The sequence below is a fragment of the Vulpes lagopus genome, chromosome 11 (genome assembly GCF_018345385.1).
Source record: "Vulpes lagopus strain Blue_001 chromosome 11, ASM1834538v1, whole genome shotgun sequence".
NCBI lineage: Eukaryota > Metazoa > Chordata > Mammalia > Carnivora > Canidae > Vulpes > Vulpes lagopus.
Window position 1 is genome coordinate 27,815,306 of NC_054834.1, and position 10,588 is coordinate 27,825,893.

Sequence of the window (10,588 nt, forward strand, 5' to 3'; positions counted from 1 at the left end):
CGTCGGGCTCCCGGTGCATGGAGCCTGCTTCTCCCTCTGCCTGTGTCTCTGGCTCTGTCTCTGCCTGTGTCTCTGGCTCTCTCTCTCCTTCTATCTCTCAAGAATAAATAAATAAATAAAATCTTTAAAAAAAAGATACAAACTAAGAGGGAAATTAGACCCCAGGAAGAACTTCCAATCAGTCTGAGAACCAAAGGGATGTAGGTATTTGTTTGTTTAAGATCTTATTTATTTATTCATGAGAGACACAGAGAGAGAGGCAGAGACCCAGGCAGAGGGAGAAGCAGGCTCCATGCAGGGAGCCTGACACGAGACTCGATCCTGGGTCCCCAGGATCACACCTGGGGCCAAAGGCGGCGCTAAACTGCTGAGCCACTGGGGCTGCCCCGGGATGTGGGTATTTGAATAAAGAACAGACACCTACCATTTGCCAAACCTTGGTCTAGACTCACATATTTCAATTTATCTGCAGACCCAGCCCTACCCAGCTGAGTGTAGACAGTAATGTGTTGTGGTTAGTGCAGGGAGAGGATGGGAGAGCCGTGACAGAGGCTGGAGAGGCCGGGCGAATGGCAGATTTTGTGGCAGTGCAGGGTAGGCTGTGACATAAAAGATGTGAGGCCTCGGTCCAGTGCAGGAGGCAGAAGGGGAGAGAAAGGCAAGGAATACTGGACATGTCTGAAGGGATTTCTCCAGAAACTTGAAAATTCAGAAAACTGGGTCCATCTGTGACTCAACTTTCTCTTCCACAAATAAAGGAATGGAATTTTTATCGATTTATTTACTTTTAAAAGACTTTATTTGTAAGTAATCTCTACACTCAACATGGGGCTCAAACTTACAACCCGAGATCAAGAGTTCCATGCTCTATGGACTGAGCCAGTCAGGCACCTCAAGAATAAAAGTTTAAAATACCAAATAAGGGACATCTGGGTGGCTCAGTGGTTGAGCATCTACCTTTGGCTCAGGGCATCATCTCGGGATTGAGGCCCACATTGGGGTCCCTGCAGGGAGCCTGCTTCTCCCTCTGCCTGTGTCTCTGCCTCTCTGTCTCTCATGAATGAATGAATGAATGAATGAATGAATGAATGAATGAATGAATGAATGAATAAATAAATAAATAAATAAAAAAAAAGAATCTTTAAAAAATAAATAAATAAGATCACTTCAAGGGCTCATAAAACCACTACTACCCAGATCCTACACCCAAGATTCCAAATCTGAGAAGGGGCCCAAACACTCTTGTTTTTAGGTACCAGATGATGCTGATGTGTATCCTGGGCTGAAAACAATCATTTTCAAAGGAGAATCAGGGGCACCTGGGTGGCTCAGCAGGTGAGCATCTACCTTCAGCTCAGGGTGTGATCCTGGGGTCCCAGGATCGAGTCCTGCATCAGGCTCCCTGTGAGGAGCCTGCTTCTCCCTCTGCCTGTCTCTGCCTCTTTCTCTGTGTCTCTCATGAATAAATTTAAAAAAATATTTTAAAAAAAACAAAAACAAAAGGAGAATCATAGTCTCAGGAAACTGCTGGGGTTTGGGGTTGCACCGGGTAGGAGGGCACCAGACAACGCTGGACAAGGATTCAGGGCTGACCTGAACTCTAGGTTAGGATTAGGAGTATTCGCAGCCCACCTGACAAACTACGTGCTTCCAATACTTTGATTAAGTGCTCTTTATTTGATGCTTTGTGTGCACAGCGCTGTAAGGCCTGCCCAACCGGGGCATCCAGCTGGTCACCGATCAGGCAGCCTGGGGGCAAGGGCAGGGGGCAATCAGCCTCCTACCTAACCTTCTTTCTGGGACCATTCTCTGTAGGCCCCTGCGAAGTTGCGAGCCCTGCGCAGACAAAGTGACAAAGCGGGTGAGCAGGCAGGCCCAGGAGGCACCCCATCACCCCCCAAGGGCGCCCCCCTGCCCCATACCCTGTATATCCCAGGCCTCGGGCCAGCTGTGTGGCCTGCAAGCCCCGCTTGCCCATCTGACAGAAGAAGATGAGGTTCTCCTCTTGCAGCTTTGGCTTCTCCGCGGAGTACAAAGCCTGGAAAGCAGCTGGCTCCATCTGCAGGGCGCTCTCCAGCTCGGACACTGGGAGGTGGCGAGGCAGGGTCGGAACCAGAGGTGGGCGAGCTCAGGTGGGGCCTGGAGACACTGGGGCCGCGGCCCCAACCGATCCCCAAGGGACCCCCCGCCCCCTGGCCAACCTCGAGGCCGCGACAGGCCCAGCTGCCGGGAGGGGCCGGGCGGCTGCACCGGAGCCACGTCCGCTGCAGCGAGGGGGAGTGGCGGGCGGTACCCGGTACCCACCCCGCAGCCCCCAGCCCGCAGCCCCGGGGAGGTCAGGCGCCGAGGAGCGGGTCCTCCCCCTCCTCGCCGCCCCTCTCCGCTCAAACTGGAAGAGCCGGTTCCGCGGCCCGGATCCGCCTCCCGCCAGCCCTTCTCCGGGAGGCTCGGGGTGGGGAGGCTGGGGGCCCTCAGGGGAACAAGGACCCCTGTACCCGTGCCTCCCCCCACGCCGCCCTGGGAGCCCCCCCCCCAGGCCACCCGTGCGGGCGTCCCCGGTGTCCCTAACCCGGGATGTTGAGCGCCCCCGGGATGGTCCCCGCTGCCGCCTCCTCCCGCGATCTCACGTCGATGAGCCGGGCCTGGCCCGTGGCCAGCAGCGAGCGCAGTTCAGGCAGCGAGACCGTGGGCGCTGCGGAAGGAGGCAGCAGAGCCTGGGGCGGCGCCGCGGCGCGGCGGCCCCCACCTGGCGGCCCCCTCCACCTGCGGCCCCCACCTGGTGGCCCCCTCCACCTAGCAGCCCCCTCCACCTGGCGGTCCCCACCTGCGGCCCCCACCTGGCGGCCCCCTCCACCTGCGGCCCCCTCCACCTGACGGCCCCCTCCACCTGACGGCCCCCTCCACCTGGCGGCCCCCTCCACCTGGCGGCCCCCTCCACCTGGCGGCCCCCTCCACCTGCGGCCCCCTCCACCTGACGGCCCCCTCCACCTGGCGGCCCCCTCCACCTGGCGGCCCCCTCCACCTAGCGGCTCCCTCCACCTGGCAGCCCCCTCCACCTGGCGGCTCCCTCCACCTGGCGGCCCCCTCCACCTAGCGGCTCCCTCCACCTAGCGGCCCCCTCCACCTGGCGGCCCCCTCCACCTGGCGGCCCCCTCCACCTGGCGGCCCCCTCCACCTGACGGCCCCCTCCACCTAGCGGCTCCCTCCACCTAGCGGCCCCCTCCACCTGACGGCCCCCTCCACCTAGCGGCTCCCTCCACCTGGCGGCTCCCTCCACCTGGCGGCCCCCTCCACCTGGCGGCCCCCTCCACCTGGCGGCTCCCTCCACCTGGCGGCTCCCTCCACCTGGCGGCCCCCTCCACCTAGCGGCCCCCCACCTGGCAGGGGCCTGCGAGCCGCGCGCCGCCGCTCCCCCTCGGCCGGGCCTCGCGCTCCCGGGGGCCGCGGCGAGGACGGGAGGGCCCCGGGGCCCCGCAGGTACCTCCAGCCATGGTCCGCGCCGCCACGGCGAGCTGCAGGAACGCGGCCCGGGGCCTCCCCCGCGGAGCCGCCAGCATCTCGCCCGCCCTCCGGGAGCCCGGAGCCGGGACCGGAACCGGAAGCGAAAGCCCCGCCCCCGCCCCGCCCCCCGCCGCACCTGTTCCGCGGGGCTGAGGCCCGCTCGCCAGTCTAGCGATTGCCCAGCGCGCGGGCGGGCGGCACACGGGGGCCCTGGGTCTCCTGGGACTCGGGGCCGCGAGCACCCGGCCTCGCCCCACCCTAACCTTGGCCCCACCCTCCCGGGCAGAGTGCAAGGCGCCTCCCTCCCCTCCGCCCCCACCCACCAGAGGAGGAAAACCAGGAGACAACAGTGGCTCTGAACGTTTTATCTTTAAAAAAAAAAAAAAAAAGAAAGAAAGAAAGAAAAGGAAGAAAAAGAAACACCATCCCCACAAGGGGAAGGCCCCACGTGGGCCCCTGTCTTCTCCCTGGCTCCAGAGGCTTCCGCACAGGCCCTGGCCGCCGGCCAGCCGATCTCCTGTTCCTGGGGCAGGAGCCGCTGCTAAGCATCCTTTCCCCCACTTCTCGCGAAAGGCTGTTCCCCAGAGTCTCGAGCGCACACCTGAGCTCCAGGGTGAGGAAGACCCAGTGGGAGCGCCAGAGTCCCGGGCAACCAGAGCGTCACATGTCAGCAGACCCTCTGCTGGCTCTCGAAGCAAGCACAGGGCAAGCCCCCACGTTGTGTCCGGTATCCAGCATGGAGACGGCACATGCATGTGAAGAGGGACACGAGGGCCCAGGGGCCGTGCGGTGGGACTGGACGAGGCTGTTAGCACGCACCCACGTGTGTTTCACACCACTGCACGCTGCTGTCACCGGGCCTCAGTTCAAAGCCATGCTTTCTGAGCTCCCCCTGGTCCCACGCCAGAAGTGGGTGGTGAAGGAAAGGGGCACGGGTGAGCCGTTCTCCTGGACTATCTGCAGTTCTCGGAAAGGGGCTGTAGGGCCTAAGGCCCTCGAGTCCCCACAGTTAGTTGCTGTCATTCTTGATGACGACCTCTACTCCGTGGTGCCGCAGCTGAGCCCGTAGCAGCAGGTTCTTGTTTTTAAGATCTTCCACCTGATGTGGGAGGGAGGCCATGAAGACAGTGAGTAGAAAAGCTGGCACAGCGAAATCCCTGCATGTACGGAGACATCCGCTAGGGAGGGGGAAAAGGACGAAGCCCTCTATGGAAAGCAGGGGCGGGAGACCCCAGCTGGCTCGTGGGCCATGGAGTTGAGGAGGGCCGGACCGCAGAGAGGTCTGACCTGCTGTCGGAGCACATCGTTGTCCAGCTGCAGTTGGTCGAGCCCCTGCAGTTCTTCAGACAACCGGTGGTTACTCTGTCGAAGCTCCTGGATATAATCACAGGCTTTGGACAGAATCCCACCTTTACTCTGCAAGAAAAGGCCAACGAAATGAGGACTAAAATACGTGATACGTGGCTTACCTTCCAAAAGCACACCCACACTCTAGACCTCAGTTTCCCCTAAGTGGGAGAACATTGCACAAGGATACAGGAACCTCAGAGAGAGAAGCCACGTCTGCCCTCTCTACCATTTCTGGAAACAATACCAGGAGACAGAATTCAGGCATCCTGCCCACTACAGGGTCTTTCCATGACCTGGCCAGACTTGGTGCTCTCCATGGAGCAGTCTGGGATGATCTTGGACAGCTGCACAATCCAGTTGTTAATCTTGTCTCGGCGGCGGCGTTCAACTGTGGGGCACAGTGGGGGACAAGGTGACTCCGGGAGAACTCCCCACAGGCCCTGTAACTCCACCTACACTCTCCCACTCAGACACCCCTGCTGGTCCCAATCCCAGCTGACAGTACCTACCTTCATTATGCTGAGCCCTGCGTTTCTCATCCCGAGTCGTCCTGGGAGCTTCTGACTTCCTGACAACAGAGCCCAAGGTGGCCAGAGTCCGGGAAGATTAAAAAAAATCAGATTGGAGGCTCGAATAAGGAAGGACACGGAGTCGGCAGGGATCAAGACCACCGTGGCAACTGAGAAAGACCAGGGGTTACTCACGGGGAATAAGGGTGAGTCCTGGGGGCAATGGAGCGCTGGCTTCCTCCCTGCAACACTTCCTGTGGTGACATCATCACAAAGAACTGTCCTGTGAAGATGCAGGGTCGGTTGTGTCAGGATGTGGGACTTAGGAACTTCATCAAGCTCTGAGGCCGAGGCCCTAGGATCCTCCTCTAAAAGAGACCTCCTTCGTCCTAGAAGGTCAGTCCCAGACTCACTGCCTGCCCAGGTCTTAGTGATCATGAAGCGGTCCTGGGAAGGGCCCACCGTGCCCAGCCATGGCCCCCAGCCTATCCTAGCCCCTCCAGCCAGCAGCACCCGCACGGAGCTCACCAGTGCCAGGAGGGGTCGCTTGCCCCAGCAGTGCCTCTGAGCCCTGGGTAGTAACAACCGCTGCTGTACTCCCCGACGTGGTCCCCCCTGCCCCATCTCCCACCGCAGTGCTGGGGAAGTAAGTATAGTGCGTCTCGGCGGCCGTCCCCTCTGTGTCAACTGCATCGTCACTGGTGAACGCACCCTGGATCACAGCCTGGGAAGGGGCACAACAACAGAGTCCAGTGTCAGGCACACTTTCCACTGAACCATGCTGCAGCTTCTGTCCCTAGGGCGGGGGAGAACGGAGAAACAACCAGAAAGGGAAAATCTAGTGCCTTGGAACAAGGAAGGCCCAGATGCCTCGCCACTCCTAGCCCCGCCCCTATCTCACAGGTTCAGCTGCACCTTGCTCTAGTCCCCTGGGCAGCCCAGGCCCGGGTACCTGGGTCATGGATTGAGTGGCAGGATAGCCACTGATGGCGCCAGTCCCCTCAGTCTGGCCATCCAGCTGCCCCTCAGACACCTGGATCACCCTGTACATCACCTAGAAGCAGAGAGGGAAAGAAAATGTGGAGAGAGAAAATACAAGAGTCAATGCTGGGGACCCCAGGACTCTCATAAAGCTTCTCTTGGACAGAGCCCCGGAATAAGAGTGCTTCAGAGACAAAGCTTCAGCCATCCCCCTTCTGTCCCCAGAGGTTTCAGCCTAGACGCCCCCCCCCCCACGAAACCTCCTCCTCCCAGCCCTCCAACCCCCCTTACCCCCACACACAGGAGTCCACATCTTCACCTCCTCCAAGCCACGTCTCCCCTGACGGGTTCATTACCTCCCGCAACCCCAACCCCAGGTGACACCTGCAGCCCCTTGGCCCCCTCCCTTACCTGGCCCCCTCCCTTACCTGGCCCCCATTCTCAGTTCGGAAGACGTACTTGACGTTGGGGTCAGGGAAAGTGGCAGCTGATTGGATGCTGGCAATAGCCACACTGGTTGGGTCCTCCCCAGTTGCCACTGCACCTAAATTAAAAGAGCAAAGGAAAAGTCTTCGAGTTCCTGCCTTTTCCCCTTGTTCTACCTGCACATCATTTAGAAGGACCAGGTACACAGGAGATGCGCCCCTGAGAGAGAGGGAGAGGCCAGGATGGGCTCCTGGTTTCAGGTCTGTCTCTACCACCCACCTTCCTGAATCTGCACTGTCCCCTCTTCCGTTTCAGCTGTTTTCTGCTGCCTGTTTGTGAAGGGACAAAAAAAAGAGGGGAAGATGTGAATAAAAAGCTCACTGACCCAGTAATCTATGGCTTCCAAACTCAATGGCATTCCCAACAGACACTGGGTTAGGTGAGAATAGCAGCAGCCAGTATTTACTGAGTGTTTACTGTGTGCGTAGTACTGAGCTAAGCACTTAACACGCGTTATCGTTTAATACTAAGGACAACACAATGGGTGAGTAGCTCTACTTGCATTTTGTAGATGAGAGACCGGATGACACAGCTAGTAAGTGATGGAGCTGAAACCAGAATCCAGGTCTGCTGGACTCCAGAGCCAGCGCTCATAGCCATTCTGCATTCTTCCAGGCCTCCCACCTCCAGCCCCAGACCCTACCTCCTCTTCACTCACCCCTTCATCTCTCTGTAAGGGGGCTCATCCGAGGAACTGGTCCTTCTTTGGAAGTCTTCGAATTTCCTGCCTCACGGTCCTGAGTGCTAAGTCCTGGTAGAAATCAGGGAGTTTGCAGTAAGTCCAGGAAACTGAAGAGCCTGTTTCAAGAAGCTAGGCTCCATGAAGACCCAGCCAGGAACAGAATCTAATCAATCTACACAAGACAATCAGTTTTCTCCATTCTGGCGCTGAGAAGTGGGCTACAGTGGTTGGAAAAAAATAACTCTATAAATGGTGTTCCTTGGTCCTCTATTATCACTCCAGGTCATGGTGGAGAGGGGATGCTTATACTTAAAGACTGAGAAACAATGTATTTCTGGATGGATCATGACTAAAGTTATAATGATGGTGGGACGCCTGGGTGGCTCAGCGGTTGAACATCTGCTTTTGGCTTGGGGCATGATCCTGGGGTCCTGGGATCGAGTCCCACATCGGGCTCCCTGTGAGGGACCTGCTTCTCCCTCTGCCTGCGTCTCTGTCTCTCTGTGTGCGTCTCTCATGAATATATAAAATCCTAAAAAAAATAAAGTTAAAAAAAAAGTTGTCATGATAGGCCATGACTTTGGGGTTAAGAAGGCACGTTTAGATCACCACTATCAAAAACACAGGACTGGGGCAGCCCGGGTGGCTCAGTGGTTTAGCACCACCTTCAGCCCGCGGCGTGATCCTGGAGACCCAGGGTTCGAGTCCGACGTCCGGCTCCCTGCATGGAGCCTGCTTCTCCCTCTGCCGGTGTCTCTGCCTCTCTCTCTTTCTCTCTCTGTTTCCCTCATGAATAAATAAAATAAAAATCTTAAAAACATAACATACACAGGACCACTGGACGCTCCGGTGCTTCTTCTAGCTTCTCAACCACCTAGTGTACCAAGAAATTTCTGTCCTCAAATCCAGGAAGGGGAAACCTGCCTGAACCATAAAGAACATACTTGGCCCTTGGGCTTCATTCTATGTGGCCCCAGGGGCTCCAGCTTTGGGACGTCCAGATTTATGTCATTTAAGACCTTAGACTCCAAACGCCTCATTTTTCAAGCCCCTTCTATTTTTCTCCACCAAGCCTTCCTGTAAAACCACACGGTTGCTGAAATGTTGCCATGACAACTCCAAATCAACTGAACCTCAGCAAGAAGGGAGAAAAAAACTCCAGGCTCAAGCTTCGGAAGGAGAGACAATGGAAAAGGAACTCATTTGCAAGGTGCCCGGTTTAGGGCCCTGACACCCAGCCAGAGGACAGGAAAACAAGGAAAACACAAGGAGCTGAGAAGACAAGTGGTTCCTCCAAAGAGACACAGCTACGTGTACAAGTGAACAGGGCGACAAAATCATTGCCGCGCGAAAGAGTAAGATTTTTACCAAGTCTGTACCCAGAAGGTCCTCTCCAAAACCTTTCCTAAGGACAATCTTCAACGGAGGAGCCTTGGAAGCCTGCTTGGAAGGAAAGTAGTGACCCCAAAAAAGCCACCAGAACTCAAAACAACAAAGGGGAACAACAACAACAACAAAAAAAGAACTGAAAGTGAAACTGTCCGGAGGAAGTAACGCTGCGAGCGGCTCCCAGTCCCTTGGGGAAGGCGGCACCACCTACCTGTGCATCCTCAACCTACGGAGCCCGGGCGCTGCCTGCAGGGGGGCGTCTCTACCGCCCGCGGCTGTCAGCAGGGGCAGCCTCTGAGGACACCGGCAACCGGGTCGGGCTGCTCTGCGCACTGTTAGCTGGACATCCGGGAGCATTTCCCGGGCATCGGGGGATGCGACACGGAAGCGCGGACAGGATGTGGGGGCGGGCGCGCCCGGGCAGGGGGCCCTGCAACAGCCCCTGCTGTAGGGCTGGACACAAAGGGGAGGACGACCAAGTCCCCGAACCAGGCCGGCGTCTCCCACAGGCCCCACAGGCCCCGCAGCCGGCGGCGCGAGCCCGCGAGCCCGGGAGCCCGCGAGCCTGGAGGCCGGGCGGCCGGGAAGGGCTCGGGGCTCGGGGCTCGGGGCTCGGCGGGCCCGGAGGAGGGCGGGGAGCGCGCTCGGCCCACAAGGCGGGGCGGGAGGCACGACGCGGGCACGGCCCCCTCCCGCAAAACAAAGGCGTCCTCCGCGGGAGGCCGCCGGCCCTCGGGAGCGCAACCCCGCCTGCCCCGCCTGCCAGCCCCGCACACGGCCCCGCTCCGCCCGCGGCCGGCCCCTGACTCACCGGCCGCCGCCGCCGCCGCCGATCTCCCCGGACAGTGCTCTCCGTCCCCGGACTCGGAGAGCTCCATGGACAGCTGCTCATGCGCACTCCCGGCCTGCGGCCATGTCGGTGAGGGGCGGAAGTGCCCGCCCCGCCGCCTCAGCCTCTGAGCCGCCCCACTTCCGGTCGCTCCCGCGGGCGCGGGGAGGTGCAGCCGGGGCGGAGAGGGAGGGGCTTCCTGCGGCCCGCGGAGGAGGGCGTTGAAGTGTTTGTCGCTTTCGGCAAGGACGGGAGGAAGGCGACGCGCGTGTGCTGCCGTCTTGCTGCTGGACGAGGCGTCCTCGGCGGCAGGAGGGAGTGAGGCCGGCTTAGGTGAAGGGAAGGACGTCGCACGGAGGCGCCATCTTTAACAAGGGCGGCCTGGGAGGCCATCTTGGATGAGGGCGCGCCGTGGGTGCCCCCGGGGATGCGGACGGCCCGGGCGTGCCCGCGTGTGCCCACGTCCGCGGCGGCCGGCGTGTGTGCGGTGGCGGTGTTGGGGATCCTGGCGCCCGCCCTTCTCCGTTGAGGCCTGCCCTCGGGGATGTGGAGCGGTGCGGCGCGAGGACAAGAGTTCGGCTCTGGGGCAGGACGAGCTCGGGGCTCAGGCCCCCGCGGCCGCGGCTTACCCCGGGGGTCTCGGGCAGAACTTTCGGCCTCGTTAGCCTCCCTAACTGACCTCAGTTTGCAGACCTCCCATCTGTGACGCGGAGATAGCAGGACTCACCTTACAGGTGTTCGCGTGCACCTGCTAAAACCGAGGGCACGGGCCCCTTGCTGGTAGAGCACCTGGCCTTTAGGGCTAGATAAGAGCGCTATGTCAACCGAGGTTTCTCTTCCCCATTTCCTGAGCGCAGTGAC

General features: G+C 59.5%; 2 protein-coding genes across 7 annotated transcripts; both read right to left on the reverse strand.

Annotated features, from left to right (window-relative positions):
• Positions 1 to 1,657: 1,657 nt before the first annotated feature.
• Positions 1,658 to 3,636, reverse strand: TSTD1 (thiosulfate sulfurtransferase like domain containing 1). 2 transcript variants are annotated; one of them, XM_041773256.1, is made up of 4 exons: positions 3,482 to 3,636; positions 2,570 to 2,692; positions 1,923 to 2,085; positions 1,658 to 1,836 (listed from the first exon to the last, which is right to left on the reverse strand). In XM_041773256.1, the coding sequence occupies exons 1-4, from the start codon at positions 3,555 to 3,557 to the stop codon at positions 1,785 to 1,787; spliced, it is 414 nt and encodes a 137-aa protein (XP_041629190.1). In that variant the 5' UTR covers positions 3,558 to 3,636; the 3' UTR covers positions 1,658 to 1,784. The 2 variants fall into 2 exon arrangements, with proteins under 2 accessions (XP_041629190.1, XP_041629191.1); XM_041773257.1 differs by lacking the exon at positions 2,570 to 2,692 and having other exon boundaries at positions 3,482 to 3,622.
• A 215-nt stretch (positions 3,637 to 3,851) lies between these two features.
• On the reverse strand, positions 3,852 to 9,845 carry USF1 (upstream transcription factor 1). 5 transcript variants are annotated; one of them, XM_041722303.1, is made up of 11 exons: positions 9,710 to 9,845; positions 7,486 to 7,578; positions 7,047 to 7,096; positions 6,770 to 6,885; positions 6,313 to 6,414; positions 5,889 to 6,156; positions 5,556 to 5,643; positions 5,361 to 5,419; positions 5,145 to 5,239; positions 4,789 to 4,917; positions 3,852 to 4,600 (listed from the first exon to the last, which is right to left on the reverse strand). In XM_041722303.1, exons 2-11 carry the CDS (start codon positions 7,491 to 7,493, stop codon positions 4,511 to 4,513), a joined length of 1,005 nt encoding a protein of 334 aa, XP_041578237.1. In that variant the 5' UTR covers positions 7,494 to 7,578; positions 9,710 to 9,845; the 3' UTR covers positions 3,852 to 4,510. The 5 variants fall into 5 exon arrangements, with proteins under 5 accessions (XP_041578237.1, XP_041578239.1, XP_041578238.1 ...); XM_041722305.1 differs by having other exon boundaries at positions 5,889 to 6,084; positions 9,710 to 9,841; XM_041722304.1 differs by lacking the exon at positions 9,710 to 9,845 and adding an exon at positions 9,110 to 9,663.
• Positions 9,846 to 10,588: the final 743 nt, after the last annotated feature.